General features: G+C 40.5%; 1 protein-coding gene across 1 annotated transcript in view; it reads left to right on the plus strand.

Moving 5' to 3' along the window:
* The window catches only part of KALRN (kalirin RhoGEF kinase), a 966,578-nt gene that overhangs the window by 293,324 nt on the left and 654,202 nt on the right, over positions 1–19,052 (plus strand). The window contains exon 3 of the mRNA XM_027845153.1: positions 2,728–2,842. Within this exon, the coding sequence (XP_027700954.1) occupies positions 2,728–2,842 (115 nt within the window). The remainder of the gene's footprint in view (positions 1–2,727; positions 2,843–19,052) is intronic.

The raw sequence follows: 19,052 nt of genomic DNA on the forward strand, positions 1-19,052 counted from the left end.
AGGGAGAGAATTTGGAACTCAGCATTTTAAAAAATGAATGTTAAAATTGTTTTTTACATCTAATTGATAAAAATAAAATATTAAAAAAGAAAAAAAAGAATATGTTATGGATGAGTTGAGGATCTGGTTGGTGTGGAAGCTCAAGAAACCTGGATCTTGCATGAATGAGGTAACAGTGCTTAGATAATGGGAAAAAGTACAATCGTTACTTTTATATTGGGCATTACAATTTCGAATGTGCTTTCATACACATTTCCTATTTGGTCTGAGAATCTTGCAAAGTCAGCGGGACAAGTATGATCATCCCCATTTAACAGGTTAGGAAACAGGCTGAAAGTGCTTCAATGTCTTATCTGAGTTAGGACATAACAGAAGTGGGTCTATAATATAATTGTACTGACTTCCCGTCATGTTCTCCCTACCTTATACTGCCTCCCTCTCAGCTGACTAAGCCAACATTGATCACAAAAGTCTGGCTAATGGTTAATCTTGGACACACTGAGACTGGGAGCTTTTGTGCGATTTTAAAATGAGCAACCTTAGAAATCATTCATTTTTAGCACTTAAAGCCAGTGGGCAGCAGCCTTCACAGCCCAGTTAAGGATGTGCTTAGAAGGAGGGCTCATGGGGCCGCTAGGTGGCGCAGTGCATAGAGCTCCAGCCTTGGAGTCAGGAGGACCTGAGTTCAAATCTGACCTCAGACACTTGACACTTAACTAGCTGTGTGACCCTGGGCAAGTCACTTAACCCCAATTGCCTCATCAAGAAGCAAAAAAAAAAAAAAAAAAGGAGGGCTCATTTGATGATGTGATGGAATAGACTGGGCATGGGCAGGACCAGAGGTCAAAGCAGATGCAAAAGGTCACAACAATTCAATGAGAGGACCTTAAGAGAACTTTACAAAGAAAAATGATGGATTAAAAAAAATGTTTTTTGTGGTGGCCAAGAATTGGAAATTGAAGGGATGCCCATCAATTGGGGAATGGCTGAACAAGTTGTGGCATATGACTGTGACAGAATACAATAGTATTGAACAATACTATTGTACAATAGAACAATAGTTCCATAAGAAATGATGAGCAGGCAGACTTCAGAAAAACCTGGAAAGACTTACACAAACTGATGCAGAGTGAAGTGAGCAGAACCAGGAGAACGTTGTACATAGCAACAGCAACATTGTGTGATGACTGACTTTGATAGACTGAGCTCTTCTCAGCAATGCAAGGATCTGAGACAACTCCAGAAGATTCCTGATGGAAAATGCTATCCACCTTCAGAGAAAGAACTGTGGAGTCAGAATGTGATTCAAAGCATACTATTTGCTCTCTCTCTCTCTCTCTCTTTTTTTTTTGGTTTCTTCTTTCTTGTGTTTCCTCCCATTGGTCCTAATCCTTCTTTACAACATGACTAATGTGAAAATATGTTCAATATGAATGTAAATGCAGAGCCTATATCAAATTGTATGCCATTTTGGGAAGGAGAGGGAGAAAGGAGGGGGAGAAAATTTAGAACCCAAAATCTTATGGAAGTGAATGTGGAAAACTAAAAACAAATAAATTAATTAAAAAATAAAAAATGTTTTTGTTTGTAAAGTTCAACATGATATTTTCTCTGTCATGAAGCACACAGGTAGTGGTCAGAGATAGAATCTGATCCCAAGTTTTCTGACTCCAGAGACCTCAGAGGTCACTGACAGAGAGAACAGCAGGTTGCACAGAGGGGAAGTACTTGACTTCCTTCCATGTCAGCTTGTCTTTAACCATTATTCTGCCTTGCTATACAAACTCATTATTTTTGTTAGAGCCTTTTCTTCTTGGCCATTTGATTTAATGAAGTTTAATATCTCAGGGCCTCGGTTTCCACAACTGTCAAGTGAAGAGGTTAGATGAGATGGCCTCCAAGTTCACTTCCAACTCTGGACCTATGATCTTAATAAATTCAGTCTGAGCTCCCAAGTACTTGGGCATGAAATGGCACAGGAGTATAGTAATCTGTCAGGAAGACCTGAGTTCAAATGCGGCCTTCCTACTTGCTTAACCCTGGGCAGGAAACTTAACCCTGTTTGCCTCAGTTTCATCGTGTGTAAAATGAGCTGGAGAAAGAATGGCAAACCATTCCAGTACCCTTGCCAAGAAAATTCCATAAAAATGGGGTCATGAAGAGTTGGATATGACTGAAAACAAATAAACAACAAATCTATTTCCACAGAGATGAAAGGCAAAAAGAACCAGGGAAAGTTATCTTAGTTGAGAAAGGCTGAAGTCCCCAAGTGACCCTATATGATATCCCTGGCTATGCATCCATTGAGGCAGTTACCTGGGCTAATTCTTCTCATACATAATATTGGGGTAATAGTACCCACTTCATAAAAGTGTTATAAGGATCAAAAGAGACAATATATGTAGAGAACTTTGTGCCTATTTAGTGCCATTCAACCTAGGCAGCCAGGTGGCACAGAAGATAGAGGTCTAGACTTGGAGTCAGGAAGACCCACGTTAGAATCCTGCCTCGGATACTTACTAACTATAAGACCCTGAGCACTTCACCTCTGTCTGCCTCAATTTCCTGATCTGTAAAATAGGGATAATAGCACCTATCTCCTAGGGTTATTGTGAGGATTAAGTGAGATAATATTTGCAAAGCAGTTTGCAAACCTTAAAAGCACAATATAAATGCTAGCTGTGATTATGACGATCCTAATCCCTCTCTTGTTTTCCCTTCCTACAGGTGGCCGAGATAAGCGAGGTGGACCCATTCTGACTTTCCCTGCACGGAGCAATCATGACAGAATAAGGCAGGAAGACTTGCGGAAACTTGTGACTTATTTGGCCAGTGTGCCAAGGTAAGGTTTAAAGGATGTATTCTCAAATGTCAACCTTTCCTGTTTCTGAAAGAGTGTCATGGGGCCCCTGGGAGGGCAAGGGTTGGTTCTCCAGTTGGAAAGTCTTCTAACCATGCTCCCATCTCCCTCACCAGCCTCATTGTTGTTATGATTAATATTCATGCTGTGGGAACTATGAGGAGAGATAGATAGATGGCCCATTTGGGGGGGAGGGGCAGTGCCTGCCCTTGGAAAATTCGATTCCACTCAATATAACAAACATTTATTAAGCACCTATCAGGGGTCAGGCTAGGGACTGGATCTATGTTTTCATTTATCTGGAAAACTCAAGTGAAGAAATTCCCTTTACCAATGCAGGTCTGTACTTTCTCTAAAACACATAGCCTTAGAATAGGAGTTCTTAACCTAGATTTTGTGAACTTTGAAAAAAAAAAACTATATTTCAACATAGCTGGTTTCCTTTATTTTGTGAATTTACAAACTTTTTTTTTTTTTTTCTGAGAAGAGGGTCCTTAAAGTTTACCAGATTGCCAGAGGGGTCCATGACACAGAAAAGGTTAAGAACCTCTGTCTTAGAGGGTTAAGTGACTTGCCCAGAGTCACATGACTAGAATGGATGAGAGGAGAGACTTGAACTCAGGTCTTTTTGGCTCCAAAGTCAGCTCACCGTCCACTATACCAAGATACCTTTCAGAAGCTGGGGACAGAAGGACACAAATGAAACAGTCACTGCCTTCAACGAGCTTACATTCTAATGGGGAAGTGGTAGTTGTTCGTCCTTTGTTCTTGAAGAGGACGATGACATCAGGGAGGTGATGCCATGACATGCAAGTGAATTGGATTTAAGTGAGGTAGGAGTGAAGAAAGTGAATGGAAGCCCAGGTCATGGGAAGATAGTTGGGAAGTCTTACTCAGGAAGTTTCTACATTGACTTATATCTTGATTGTTTTGCTCAAACCCCGGAGAATACAGAGCTTATATTTGTAAACTGGAGTTTGGGGCAAATTACTTTTCCTAATGAGGGTAGAAGCTGCCTTTGGCTCTGGCTGGTGTCACGCCAGCAATTCTATCCATAAGGGTAACAGAAGAACATGGCTCTGGGAAGTAACCACCTGTCCAGGGAGGGATAGAGGGAGTCCAGTGCCAGGTTTGCTCTCCCCATTACATGCCCGCTAGCCTGGCACCATGGAGCAACGTGTTTGCATGGGGCCTGCTTTGAAGAGAGATTTCCACGGAGCGAACCCTACTGCCTTTAATTTTACAGCAGCTGTGGGCTGCTTGGCATTTGCCATGACCAGTTGGAAATGGCACCTTATCTTTTCTTCTGCTTGTTGCAAGTTTTACCAAAAAGCTGGTAGATTAGGAAAAGGAACAGGGTGTTCTGATCTGACTTTGATGGGAAATCACCACCAATTTTTTAAGCTTGCTGATGAAATTTTTGTAGTGAGGATGGAGTGGGAAGGCAATAAATCTTAAGGAGCTATGAAGGAAATATATATAAGATGAGAAAGATAGGGCTCAGGGTCGTGCACTTAGTGAACTTAGCAACTCTTGTTTTTCAGAAGAAATAGAACGAAATGAAAGTTGTACGTAGAAGAACTGAAAAGTCACTCCTGCGCCCATCCCATCTAATCTTGGTTATGTAATCATAAATTCAGAGCTAGAAGGCACCTCAGAGCTGGACTTGTGCAACCCCTCAGGAAATGGAGGCCCAAAGATAGAGAACTTCTTGCTCAAGTTCGCTTGGATAGTAAATTAGGATTATAGACATAATAATAATAATAATAATAACTAACATTTATATAGTACCTACTATGTGCCAGGTGCTGTGCTAAGCACTTTACAAACCTTATCTCATTGGATCCTCACAACAACCCAGAGAAAGGTGATATTACTAATCCCTATTTTACAGCTGAGAAAACTGAGACAAACAGAGGTTAAGTGACTTTCCCAGGGTCACACAGCTAGAAAATACATGAGATTGGATTTGAACTCAAGTCTTTCCGAATCCAGGTCCAAGCCTTCATCCACTGTACCACCTAGCCAACTGATGATATATTGCTCATATATACTGAGGCTAGATTAACATAGTAAGGATAGGGCAAGAGAAAATAGTATGCTTTGATCTGCATTCAGATTCCATAGTTCTTTCTCTGGATGTGGATAGTATTTTCCATCTAAAAGTTTTGACAAAGGGATATTTGCTATGAAGAGGCAGCATGAACAGAAGTACAAAAATTCCCTCAATGCCTGGGGGCGCACTCTTCCCCAGATTGCCTTAGTCCCTGGGGAGAGTGAGTTCCTAAGCAGTTTCTCCAAAGTATTGATCCTATCAATTTGTTTATTGTTGATCAGTCATTTTCAGTCGTGTCTGCATTTGAGGACCCTAAATTCATGTCCCCATTTGTGATTTTCTTGGCAGAGATACTGGAGTAGTTTGCTATTTCCTTCTCCAGCTCATTTTACAGATCAGGAAACTGAGGCAAATAGGGTGAAGTGACTTGCCCAAGGTCACACAGCTAGGAAGTGTCTGAGGCCAGATTTGAACTCAGGTCTTCCTGACTCCAGGCCTGGCACTCTATCTACTGCACCACCTACTGCCTACCAAGTTAACTTCCAAATATGGCGTAGCCATTGGGAAAGTCATTATCTCAGCAACCCTGAACTGATGTTGGCCGGCTGAAAAACCCAGCATGAGTTTAGATTCTTTGTGGCTTTCCCTTCTGGCCCTTTTTGATTTTCCTTCACCTAAAATAGGAAAGAATAGACAACAGAGTCAGAAGTCACATCAGGCCCTTGCTCTCATGGATCCCACTGAGGCCCGAGGCATCCTTCCCCACTGAAAAGAGTCAGCAATTGCTGTGTCTTCACTGGAACACGCCGAAGCATTTGGATTGGACAGCTTTGGATGGAAGAACTTTCCAACAGGGAATGATGTGAGAAACTGGAAGGAGGCCACTGTAGAATTTCCTTATCTAGAGACTATCAAAAGGAAAAGAGATTCCCATCTCCCCTCCAAGCAGGAATAGGAATCACATAGCCTATTTGTTGAACTCAGCCACTGATCCAGATAGGGATGGGGTTTAAAGAGCACCAGCCCCTCTAATAGACATAGAAAGATGATGTTTCTTTGGAAGTTCCCTTAGAGAGATGCAAAGTACTGTTAGTTCATCTAGAGCCACTAGCAGTATGGATTTTGGGGAAACAGTAATAGGACCCATAGGGAATATGTTATACTTATTTTCCTGTCTGGTGGTCATCACTAGTAAACTATCTGCAATTACTAAATCAAAGAAATCAAAAAAGTTTGAGGAATACTCTTTGTCTTCTCTCTTACCAGATAGGATGATAGGCTCATGCAGTAATAGATTTAAAGCTAGATAAGACTCCCTCATTTTGTTTTGTTTTTTTCAGATGAAGAAACTGAGGCTGTTGGTGCTTAAGTAACTTGTCTAGGGTTACAGCAGCTAGCAAGAGGCAGGATTTGAACCCAAGTCTTCCTGACTCAAAGGTCAACACTGTATGCATTATACTGCATACTCCTGGAAAGGAGAAAGAATGAAAATATTTTTTTTTTTCTGAGAGCATGAAGGGAAACCAATGCCAAATGGAACAAGGGTGGTACAGCAGAGAAAGAGATCTTTTGTAGTTTTGAATTCATGCAACAGATAGGAAATTAGCGTGTAGAGTGATATTGTACAAGCCTCATCCAGTGCCAGAGCACAGCTAATTTCCTAGCTGTTGCATGAAGTTGTATATAATAGATTTGCAGTTTAATGCACAATCTTTTCTTATTATATTATGTTATGGAAATACTTGTTTTATTTTCCTAGATTAAAAACAAAGTAAATAATTTTTAAAAGCCCTGTCCCATGCTCCATGCAGCACTGAGAAAGAACCATAGCTTCTAGCAGTAGGAGGAAACCTGCTGCGTCCCGTGGGAGGAAGAAGCACATCATGGGGTGGGTGACTGCCTCCTCCCGTCCAGGGAGCCAGCTTCAAGGAGGCCCAACTTGGCTGATCAGGAGGTGTGCTGTCTTCCAGGAGCATGTGCCGGAGAGACTGCCAAGGCTGATCTAAGCTACTGTTGCTACCCGCTTCTGTTCATTCATGACAAGATGTCAGAAGAAATAGAGAATGGAGTTCTACTGACTCTGAGGTCCTAATGAAGAAACTGAATAATTCAGGATCGTAGATTTGGTGTTAGAAGGGGCCTCCGAACCCATCTATTCCATCTCTCTCATTTCACAGATGAGGAAACTGAGGTTTACCCTGAGAAATAACGTGGGATCCTAATTTTAGAGGTAGAAAGGATCTGAGAGGCCATCTAGTCCAATTCTCTCATTTTAAAAATGGGGAAACTGAGGCAGGTGTGATTAAGCATCTTGCCCAAGGTCACATAGGTAGTGAGTGAGTGGCAGAGCTGGGGTGTGAACCCAGGTCCTGATTTGAAACCCAGCACTCTTTCTACTGTGATGTTTTCCATGCCGCCTCTCAAATTGCTGCACGTTCAAGTACAAATCTGGGATCTAAATCCAAGGCCACCGGTTCCAAATCCAGAACCCTTTTTGCTGTCTTGCTCTACCTCCCAGGACAGATCGTGCTTTTGTTGTGTCTTATTATGGCTGGTAATGCCTCTGGAAGAGAGGGTGTGCTCTGGAGTGTGGTTAGCTACCCCTGTAGAAGGTTTTCATGAGAATAATCTGTCTTCCTATTGGCAGCTTACGGTACAAGAGTGCCAGGCCCATGTTAAGAGATGGAGGGTAGCCCACAGAGGCTGGGGAAAATGGGTCAGGAAGGAGATGTAGGAACTTGATCAGAAAGAATTTACTTTGCTTTTAGAGAGAAAGAAACATATAACTGTGAAGCCAGTTACTATGAAGCATCTGTCTAGGAGTTGGCCATATACTGTTTTTACTTTTGTGGGGAAGGAGGAATGGAGGAAAACCATTGGCTGACCTGCACCACAGTACACAATGACCTGGTGGTCTGGGATTGGGCTATCTAGCTGGCCTGCTTTGGATAGCAACTTGCAGAGGTTAATTAATATTGTCTCTAATTTGGTAATGCCTCTTGTCTCCCTGGCAAGTGTTGTGGTTGATAAGAAGTGATACCGTCTAGAACGGCAGTTCTTAACTCTTTATTTGTTTTTGTGGGGCACAGATCTCTTTGACAGTCTAGTGAAGCTTATGGATGCCTTCTCAAAATAATATTTTCAAATGCATAAAATACATAGAATTACTTAAAAACTGATATTGAAATACATTTAAAAATATTTAAATATTTAAAAATCAATGTATTTAAATTTATTAAATTTAAAATTATTTAAAATATTTAAAATTTAAAATATTTTTTTAAAGTTTGAAGATTCCATACTAAGAATCCTTGATTTTGCAAGTGTGGTATAGTGGATAGAACACTGGACTCAAAGTCAGAACTTGACTTTGAACACTGGAGAACCTTCATTCAAGTCTTGCCTTAGACACTTGTGATTGTGGATGAGTCACTTAACTTATAGAGACTCAGTTTCTTCATTTGTGAAATAAAGATAATAATAATCTGCCAAGGAGATAAGGTATGTGTAATGGTGACCATCGCATGGAGCATTCAAAGGGATAGGCCTAGCCTGGTCCACTTCTAGTGAGAACTAGAATTACATATGTAAAGCACTTTGCAAACCTTAAATTGCTATATCAATGTCAGCTATTATTGTTATGAAGGACATAGATGTAATGGATAAAGAGGCAGCTTCAGAGTCAAGAGGACCTAGGCTAAAGGTCTGTCTCTGCCCCTCAGTGGCCCTAGGAAACTCCCTAGGTTGTGGATCGGGGGTTTCCGCACTGGGGATTCCTTACATCAGTGAAATCACAAACCTGGTAAAAAAAAAAAAAGCATGTAATCAACATGTGTGGCAGAAAAGACATAGCATGAAGGAGAAGGTTAAAAAGTAAAGCTGTAAGACAAAAAGGTAAAGAAACAGCAATTTTAAAAGAACAGGAAAAGTATCAACCGCAGCAACAACAGAATGGCAAACTTGGCGTCCTTTCCTGGCAAATTTCTACAAGGGATTATTTAAACAGGTGTTTTGTGAGCAGTTAGAAAGAATAGGAACTAATAGTCCCAGGGTGTGATGGCCAGTCCATACCACTGTGTTCCATGCCAGGTACTGCATTTTAAGAGAGAAATTGACCAATTAGCTAATTATCTTTTCTCTCTGAAGAAGACATGAAGGATGAGAAAGGAGGTGTAGTCACACAGTCCAAATGAGAGAACAGAAAGATAACCAATCTGGTATATATGCAATATTGAAATATAAAAAAAAACCCACGTATCAATCCATCAATCTAACAACAAGTAATTATTACACGATTACTTTGTGCCAGGCCTGTGCTAGGTACTAGGGAAACACAGTGACTGACACAATCTTTATTCAGGAGAGGGAAACAACAGTTAAATATCTAAGTATTATCAGAATAAATATAAAGAAAATAAATACAGAATAAATTAATACAATGTGGGAAAGGAGGGAGGTACCAACAGTTGGGAGGATCAGCAATTGATCTAATTTAAGTTAGAAGGTGATGCTTGGGCTATTTCTTTTTTTTTTAATTTGAGAAAATGCTAAGTGTTTATTAATTAATAGAAATCTATTTTCTCTCCTTTCCATCCTCTGCATCCTACTGAAAAACAGGGATAAGGAAAAGAAATTCCTTGCAACAAATATGCATAGTCAAGAGAAACAATATGTATTTCTCTGAATTTTTAATAATGGCTTGAGCTATTTTTTGAAGGATGAGGGAGGCCAGGTGAGATGGGAGTGCATCCCAGGCATAGGGGATGGCCAGTGCAAAGGTACAGAGATGGGAGATACAGTATTGTGTATGAGAAAGAAAGAGAAGGCCATTTGGTCTGAATCACAGGAGTAGTATACAGTGTGATTGGAAAGATAGATTGGGACTAGTCTACGAAACCTTACAAAATCTAAAGAGAAATATATTCTAGAGGCAATAATGAGCCACTGGAGGTGATTCAAGAGGGGACTGGATTGATAAAGTCTACACTTAAGGAAAAGCACTTTGGCAACCCTTTATATATATGTGGTAGGGGTGGGGAGTAGTCTAGAGTGGTGAGAGATCTGAGTCAGGGAGACCACGTAGGAAGCCAGTGGAATGATCTAGATGAGAGGTTATGAGGGCTTGTACTAAGGTGCTGTGTGAGTTGAGCAAAGGGCGCAGACATGAAAAATATCATGGAGGTAATGAAAGGCAAGATTTGGCAACTGTTTGGATGTGTGGGGTGATAGAGTGTGAGGAGTTGAAGATTATGCTGAGGTTAGTAACCCAGGAGACTGGAAAAATTAATGGCACCTTTGACAGAAATACAGGAGTTTGAAAAAGGGGTGGTTTGGAGAAAAATGAGTTCTGCTATAGAAATGTGGATTTTGAGATATCTACAGTTTGAAATGTCCAAGAGGCAATTGATGGTTCAGGACTGAAGCTCAGGAAATGACTGAGGTGAAGGGGCTATGGTTTCTATTGGTAGATAGAAATCTACAACACTATTGAAGCCTATGTATTCCAGAATAATATTTTGAAATAATTGAAGATAATGATACATTTCAGTTAGAAGTCAGTGAAAATCAAGATGTAAATTTTTTCCATCAAAGTTCATAGACTGCCCCTCCTTTAAATCTGTCCATGGAGCCCAGATTTAGAATGCCTACTCTATGGAAAACCTATGGAAAGACAGAGTTAAGAACTAACAGGATAACATGCCACAAAGGGTTGTGATTTCCATTAGTGGATGGAAATCCATCACACTGATGGTACTATGGATTGACCAAATTGCCAAGTAGTGACAAATAATTGCGCATCCAGAGGACAATGACCAGGATGGTGAAGGGTCTGGAGACTATGCTGTTGATAAATGTTGAAAGAGCTAGAAGTGTTTAGCCAGGAGAAGACTAAAGGGAGATGATACCACTGTTCATTTATTTTAGGGACTGTATTATGGAGGAAAGAGTACAGGTGTCCTGTGTAACCCCAGAGGACAGAACTCAGACCAACTGGTAAAAGTTACAGGGAGGCAGCATTTGATTTGGTAGAAGAACTACTTTTCTAACATCTGGAGCTCTCCAAAAGAGGAAAGTGTTTGACAACAGCTCTGGTCAAAAAGATTTGGGAGAATTAATTGTTGGCAAATCTAACATGAGTCAATGGTGATGTATTTGTTTTTTCAAGTCCGCCAATTCTTAGGCTGCCTTAAAAGAAAAATGGTGTTTCATTAATGAGAAGTTAAATTCCAATGCACACTATTTTAGACTGTAAGTGCTGTGAGGGCAGTAACCATGTTTTAGTTATCTTAGTGTATCTTGTCTTCCCTCCCTTCCACCTAGCACAGTGAGAGCTGCACATAAGAGACACTTAATAAGGAGTTATTGGATAAATGAGTGAATGAATAAATGAATGCTCTGGAATATTTATCTGGAGTATTGTGTTCAGGCCTAAGCACCATATGTTAAGAAGTCAAGTTGATAAACTAGAGTATATCCAGAAGAGGGAAACCAGTTAGGTGAAGAGTCTGGAAAGCTTGCCATCCAAGCAATGGTTGAATGAATTGAATATTTTTAGGTTGGAGAAGAGAAGACAGAGGGAAGAATTGAAAAATGTTTTCAAATATTAAAAAAAATGACTATCACTGGGAAGAATTGTTTTTGTTAAGTCTTTTCAGTCATGTCTGACTCTTCTTGACCTCATTTGGAGTTTTCTTGGCAACGATACTGGAGTGGTTTCCCATTTCTCTCTCCACGTTATTTTACAGATGAAGAAACTGAGGCAAACAGGGTTAACTGACTTGCCCAGGGTCACAGAGCTATTTAATGTCTGGGGCTAGAATTGAACTCAGGAAGATGAGTCTTTCTGACTTCAGGCCTAGCACTTTATCCACAGCTCTCCCGAGCTAGGAAGCTAGGAAGAGACAGTAGACTTATTCATTGTCAGAGAGGATAGAATTAGTACTAGAGAGTGAAAGTCACAGGGAAACAGGTCTTAGAACATCTTTCTAAGTATTAGAACTAATGCAGGAGCTCTTAGCCTTAAAATTTTTTTTCTGATGGGTATATTTCAATATTATTTGTTTCCTTTGTAATCCTATGTATTTTATTTTATGCATTTAAAAACATTGTTCTGAAAAGGGGTAGATGGTTCACCAGGCTGCCAAAGATGCCCATGGTGCATAAAGCTTAGGAACCTCTGAACTAACAATAGTGATACTGAGGTACTTTGAGAAGTAGTGAGTCTTTAACCACTGTCATTATTCAAACAGAGACTGGAGTTATTAGCTGTGTGACCCTGGACAAGTCACTTAACCCCATTTGCCTCAGTTTCCTCATCTGTCAAATGAGCTGGAAAAGGAAATGGCAAACTACTCCATTATTTTTGCCAAGAAAACCCCAAATGGAGTCACGAAGAGTCAGACATGACTGAAATGACTGAACAACAACAAAACAGACTTGGGACAACAACAACAGCAAAAGCTTCAGCTGAGGAGCGGCAGCCATTGTAGAGTATGATTATTTTGAAAGAGGTCTGAATTCTACCTTGGGGGCCAACTTCATAGCCTGGATTTGGTGCTTACTCTGATTCTGGATGAAATTTTCTCCCTCTCACCTCTTCTTTAGTTCTTATTGCTTTTTATTAGTATTCTACTACAGCTGCACCTCAAATCCTGATCTATGGATGTTTCCTACCTTGAAAGAGATTGAAGAAAACCTTCAACACTGATCCAGTTGTCATCTTCCCATCAGTTGACTCCCTACCCTGGTTAGCTTCTTAGATCAACAAAGCTGAAGCCTGGGAAAGACACTTTCGAATCTAGTCAATTGATTATTCATAGCAATAGAGAGATGTAGTGACATAGAAAACCCAGCCTAGGTATTCATAAACAGAGGATTTAGGGAATTGATCATACAACAGGACAGAAGAAATAGACATTTCCATGTCTTATATCTAGTAAAGACTTTGGATGTTGTTTCTTTTTCTTTTTCTCTTTTTCTTCTTTCTTTCATTGTCAACACCTTGTTGTCATCTCAAGCGAGGGGGACAGGTGTCAAATGGGTAAGAGCAGATGACAGCAAATTAGCATGGGTTATTCAGGGCTGCCAATCAACCTGAGATACCAGCATTCCTTGTCTGCATTTTTATCATATTCGTTCTTCTTCTGTCTATTTTTGTGGAAGCCAACTCAGTCTACCAGTAAATAGGGACAGGCAGAGTCAGACAGAAAGGAAAATAATAGAGGAGTAGGAAGAAACTGCAAGGTCATCCTCCACTGTTCTCAGCATGAGTGAGTCTTGATGTTACCCACGCTGACATTATCAAAGGCTCTTGTTGTAAATGCTTCCTGAGACAGGTGGTTAGAGACCTTTGTCCTGTTCTGGGCTCCTTTGTTAAAGAGAAATATGGGGACTAGGAGGAGGAATGAGAAGAGAAAGACAGAGATAATAGAGGAGATGTAAAATAGGACCGATGAGAAAAAGTTGTTGTTGTTTTTAAGAGCTAATATTTATATGGTACTTTAAGGTTTGTAAAGCACTTTAGATATCTCATTGGAAACTCACAACGATCCCAGGAGATTGGTGCTTTTATTATTCCCTTATTACAGATGAAGAAGGTGAAGGAGACAGTGGGTAAGTGATTTAGCTAAGGTTATGTAGCTAGTAAGGATCTCAGGTCAGATTTTAACTCAGGATCTACAGCTCCAGCACTCTATCCTCTATGTCACTTACGACTCTTTACATTTTTCTGAACTTGTGTACTTATTTGCTAGAGTACTGAATTCCTACAATTCTTACTGTAGTTTCTATAATTTACACTAATTTTTAGAAATGCTTGTTAAATATATACATTGTTGGTTGTGATAATAGCAGTGAGAAGTTTACAGAAATTTCTGCCAGGTTGCTAATGGTTTGCACCTTTTTAAAAGAGTTCTACAGCTACCTGTAGCAAAGGATACCTGTTCAGTCATTTAAGTCTTGTCTGACTCTTCATGACCCCACTTGAGGTTTTCTTGGCAAATATACTGGAGTGGTTTGCCATTTCCTTCTCCAGATCATTTGACAGATGAGAAAACTGAGGCAAGTAGGTTAAGTAACTTGCCTAGGGTCATACAGCTAGTAAGTGTCTGAGGCCAGATTTGAACTCAGGGAGAGGAGTCTTCTAGACTCCAAGCCAGCACTCTATCCACAGCACCACCTAGCTGCCAAAGGATGCCTATATACTATATAAATGGGTGCTTAATAGCTCTAGAGATGCCTCCTAGGTCAATGACCAAATTTTCTCCCTGGAGGGACTTGTAATAATGGCACCTCAATAAATTTCTGTTACTTGTTTCGGATTACCCTTTGTTCAGGAATTGGGATATGTTTTGTTATCAATGTTGGCATCACAATTCAACAAGTTATATTCTTAGATTTTCTTTTATTTATTTATTTATTTTTAGGCAATTGGGGTTAAGTGACTTGCCCAGGGTCACACAGCTAGTGAGTGTTATAGGTCTGAGGCCAGATTTGAATTCAGGTCCTCCTGACTTCACGGCTGGTGCTCTATCCACTGCGCCACCTAGCTGCCCCCAACAAGTTATATTCTAATTTGAGGTCAGTGGGGCAGAGAAAAGAAAGTATGCCAGATTTGGAACCAGAGATTCAGTTGAAGTCCTAGTTCTCCTATTTACTGCCTTTGTGACATTGGGCAAATCTCTCAACCTCAGTTTTCTTATCTGCAAAATGAGGAACTTGAACCATGTGATATCTAAGGTCACTTTTAACTCTTAATCTATGACCTGATGAATATATTTCTACCTAATAATTAATTACTTTTGTATTAACCAGCTTCGTTTACTTCCTCAGTATTTGTGACATATTGCCAAGATTTTGGAAAAGCTTAATTAAGTAATTTTACTTATATCCTATTATACATACACACACACATATACTTTTGGGCAGCTAGGTGGCTCTGTGGCTAGAGCACTGGACTTGAAATCAGGAAGACTCATTTTCATGAGTTCAAACCCAGCCTCAGACACTTATTGGCTGTGTAATCCTGGGCAAGTCACATAAACCTGTTTGTCTCAGTTTCCTTATCTTTAAAACGAGCTCGAGAAGTAATGGCAAACCACTCCACCAAGAAAACCCCAAAATGGGATCACACGGTGTCCGACGTGGCTGAATGATAACAATATTTATGTTTAGTACATTCCTAATTGTTTTTGTTTATTTTTTGCATTTACCAGGCTTGTAATTTCATTTGTATAGGAAACACCTAGTAACTCCCCTACTGATGCAGGCTGAGGAATTGAGAGGGTAAGTGACTTGCCCAGAGTCACACAGTCACTACATGTCAGAGACAGGACTTGATCCCAGGTCTTCCTGCAACTGAGGCCAGCATCACATAGCATGCAGTGCTATGCCCATCTTCATTCAGTTAGATTTAGTATAGCAGAGGCAGCGTACTAGAGAAAGAACTGACCTCAGAGGCAGGGAGAACCAGATTCAAATTCTAACTCTGACATATAGTGGCTGTATGACCTTGGGTAAACGATTGAACCTCTCTGTGTCCCATGAAACTTTACTAAACTATAAATTACAGTTTGAAGAAGTTTCTTACCAGAACTCCCTAAACCCCACGAAATGCCATGTCCTATTAATAATAACAATGATAATAATGCACATATGCATATAGACAAAAAATCTTTGGCTACACAAATTCTTGGGCACTAGGACAATGAGTTAATCTCAATAACCTAATTTTTCAGATAGCTGAGGGCTTTCCCCTTTAAGAATCAAAGTTCTTTACCTTTTATTTTAACTATCCTGGCTGGAAATCAATCCAAAGTGTATTATTACAAACCACCCTGTCCCACTTTTTTTTTTTCTACTGACCATTACTATTTTATCCGAAGTTCTAGAAATTTAAGAGCCATTCCACAAAGAGACATTTGTTTGGTGCTATAACAATGTTCTTTAAAAAGCAAAACAGAACATAGGGCTCAGGCGTCAATGGAGCAGCCTCTAATCTGGGCACAGATCCAATCAGGCATTCAGAACAAGGTGGTATTCTCTCCTGATATTAAGGTAGAAATAATCTCCCACCTTCTTAAACAGAATACACTGATCATGATGTCATCTTTATGACCCTACATTGTTGTCCTCGGGTATCAAACAAGGATACCCAAGTAGGCTGTGGAGGTCATGTGGCGTCGCTATGAAATGCCACCAAACTGCTGGTTGTTAGGTGAGATTTGTATAGTTTTTTTTTTTCTATTTCTTCTCAGTCACTTTTCTTCCTTTCAGTTGTTGTTTCTTGTCATTGCTTGTGTACCTGGCCCTACAACCCCTTTCCCTTCTTCTAATGTGCTGTTTCTAATTGACTCTCTGGGCTCTGAAACTAGATAACCATACTCATTAAAATTGTGTTTAAAGTAAGAATAAATAAGCACCAAGTGAGGCCTGAGGGGTGCTCCTATCAGGAAAGTGCGTGAGCTTGATTCCATGGAAGGGGAATGAAATATGTTTTAGTTGCTAAAGGGTTCTTTTTACTTACTCCAGGCTCTCAAATATGCTTCAGATAGAAGAGGTGGCAAAATTACTGAGTTCTAGTTAGCTGAGGTATCATTTTACTGTGTAAATATCCCCTTATTAAATAAAGCTGCTCCAGTGCTATGAAGAAGGCAAAATAGGGGGATATGGGGGTGGTGAGAAAGCAGAAAGAAAGGAACGGGGAAGAGAGAGGGAAAAGTAGAAGAAAGTGCTCTTTGCCCAGGGTACAAAAATTGCATGTTCTGACTATGTCTACAAACGGTAGGGTTGATGAAGATGATGGAGGATGATGGCAGTAGGGTCTAATGGCCAGAGCACTGGAAAAGAAATTAGGATACCTAAGTTCATGTCCCACACATTACACAGGTGACTCCAGCCTATGTCTGGGGTATAATTCTTTCTTCTGATTTCTTTTTCTACTGGAACAAGGGGAAAGGGATGGAAAAGTACCTGAGGTTGAATGTTCTAAAATCTGGTTGTTTTTTTTTTTGTTTTTGTTTATTTGTTTTAGGGTTGAAAGGAAGCTTAGAAATGCTTAGATGGCTTAGAAAAACTCAGCTCAATCTTCTCATTTTATAAATAAGACCCAAGTGTCAAGGGTCCCCACCCTCTGACCCAGGCTTGTCCTGTGGAAGAGATAATGGTGTGGGTTGTTCTGGAAAGGGCACAGTATTCCTTGACTTGGCGATCCACACTCATCACCATCACTTCCCTCCCCCTAGGTGGGAGGTAGGAGGTGGAGAAAGAGAAGGATTTTCCATGCTCAAAGAAAGGTCACTTGACTAGGAGGTATAGACATAGCCATATGGGACATGCTTTCCTAGATATTCCCTAGAGGAGAGAGAAGGCTTACTTCTCAGAAAACTCACAAACTCCTGAGCAAATCCTAGCCCACCATGGCCCATCTGACCACTTCCAGGCTTCCCTACACTTTTGTCTTGCTCTCAGACAATTACTCCCTCTGCTACAGCAGCAGAATTATAGGGGCAGCCAGAAGATCAGAACAGTCTAGCCCTAGTGCTTACTGATTGCTCCCTGTAGTTGAAAGATGCTGACTAACGGCAGCTTTTGCTAAACCTGTAGCCCCTGGATCCTCATAGCTCTAGCAGCCTTGATCCTCGCTCCCCTGCTACCCCTGCTGGCTTATTTACCTAGTATACAAATGTTGGAGATGGTTATTTGACTTGACCTCAGCTCACATAGCTAGCTATGGGCTCCAATGGCTCTCTGTTACTTCTAGGATAAAATAAAACTCTTCTGTTTGTCATCTGGATTCCTTCACCACTTGGTTCCAACCTAAGTTTCCATCCTCCCCTCACACATTCTTTGGCTCAAAAAATTACCTTTTTGCTGTTTCTCACATGTGGAATTCCATCTCTCACCCACCAGCTTTTGCACAGGCTGTGTCCCCATTCCTGGAATGCCCTCGCTCCTTATCTCTGCCTCTTTGAATCCCTAATTTTCTTCAAAACTCAGCTCAACAATTACCTCCTACACGAAGCCTTTCCATTCAACAGCTAGTGCCACCCCGCCGAAATTACCTTGTATTTATTTTGTATAAGCATACGAATCATAGATCTAGAGTTGGAAGGGACCTGAGAGTTCATTCAGTCCATCTACCTCATTTTTCAGATGAGGAAATCGAGTCTCAAGGAGTTGAAGTGGTTTTCCCAACATCACATAGGTAGCAGAATGGGGATTTCAACGAGGCTCCTTTGACTCCAATTCACATTCTCTTTCCACTGTACTAGGATATCTGTTTCTACAGACCCTAAGCTCCTTTAGGTCAAGGACTGCCATTTTTTAATCTGTATCCTGGAACATAGTAGGCATTTAATAATTGCTTATTGATTGATTAGTGGCAGAATAGGAACTAAAAACTTGGTTCTCTTTCCACTTCAGTGCTCTTTTCCCCAAGCTAGGCTGCTTCCCTGAATGAATTATCATTTCATCAGGGTTCATACATCTCAGAACTGTCTCCCAGGTTTTGATCTGCTGTCATGACCCTTGGTCAGCATTATTTTATTCAATAAGCATTTATGATGTGCAAAGCACTTTGCTAGGCACTGGGGGAAATCTGAAGATAAATAAGACTCATGCTCTCTGCTCAAATAGTTTATAATCTAATAGATCCCTCCAAGGCCTCTGAGCTGTGACTCCGTGAATTCAGTGATGAAAGCTGGGCCATTAGCACTGGGGGTTCCCTGACTGGCTGGACTCTAGGGTGTAGTGCCTTCATGTTCCACAGGAACAAAATCAAGGGATGGTCTCATGGCTTGAAAGATAAAGAAATAATTTTTAAAATGCAAAAGGAAAATATAGAAGAGTCCATAGCTTAAAAGACAAAATGGGATCCTGGAAACACAGCCTCTTTCAGGTCTAAAATACTATTAAGAGATGGGTAGAGGGGCATGGTTCTCTTGGTAAGTTAAAGAATATCAGTAATCAGAAGGGACTTCAGTTTTTTACCCTGAATCATACCTGAACAAGAATTCCCTATATGACATTTCTGACACACGGTCATCTGGTCTTCACTTGAAGATCTCTAGTGATATAGAGTTCATCTCTTCCTGAGGCAGACTGCTCCACCGTTCATTGATAGCTAGAATTGTGAGG

Source organism: Vombatus ursinus, unplaced genomic scaffold (assembly GCF_900497805.2).
Source record: "Vombatus ursinus unplaced genomic scaffold, bare-nosed wombat genome assembly UNPS02014959.1, whole genome shotgun sequence".
Lineage (NCBI taxonomy): Eukaryota > Metazoa > Chordata > Mammalia > Diprotodontia > Vombatidae > Vombatus > Vombatus ursinus.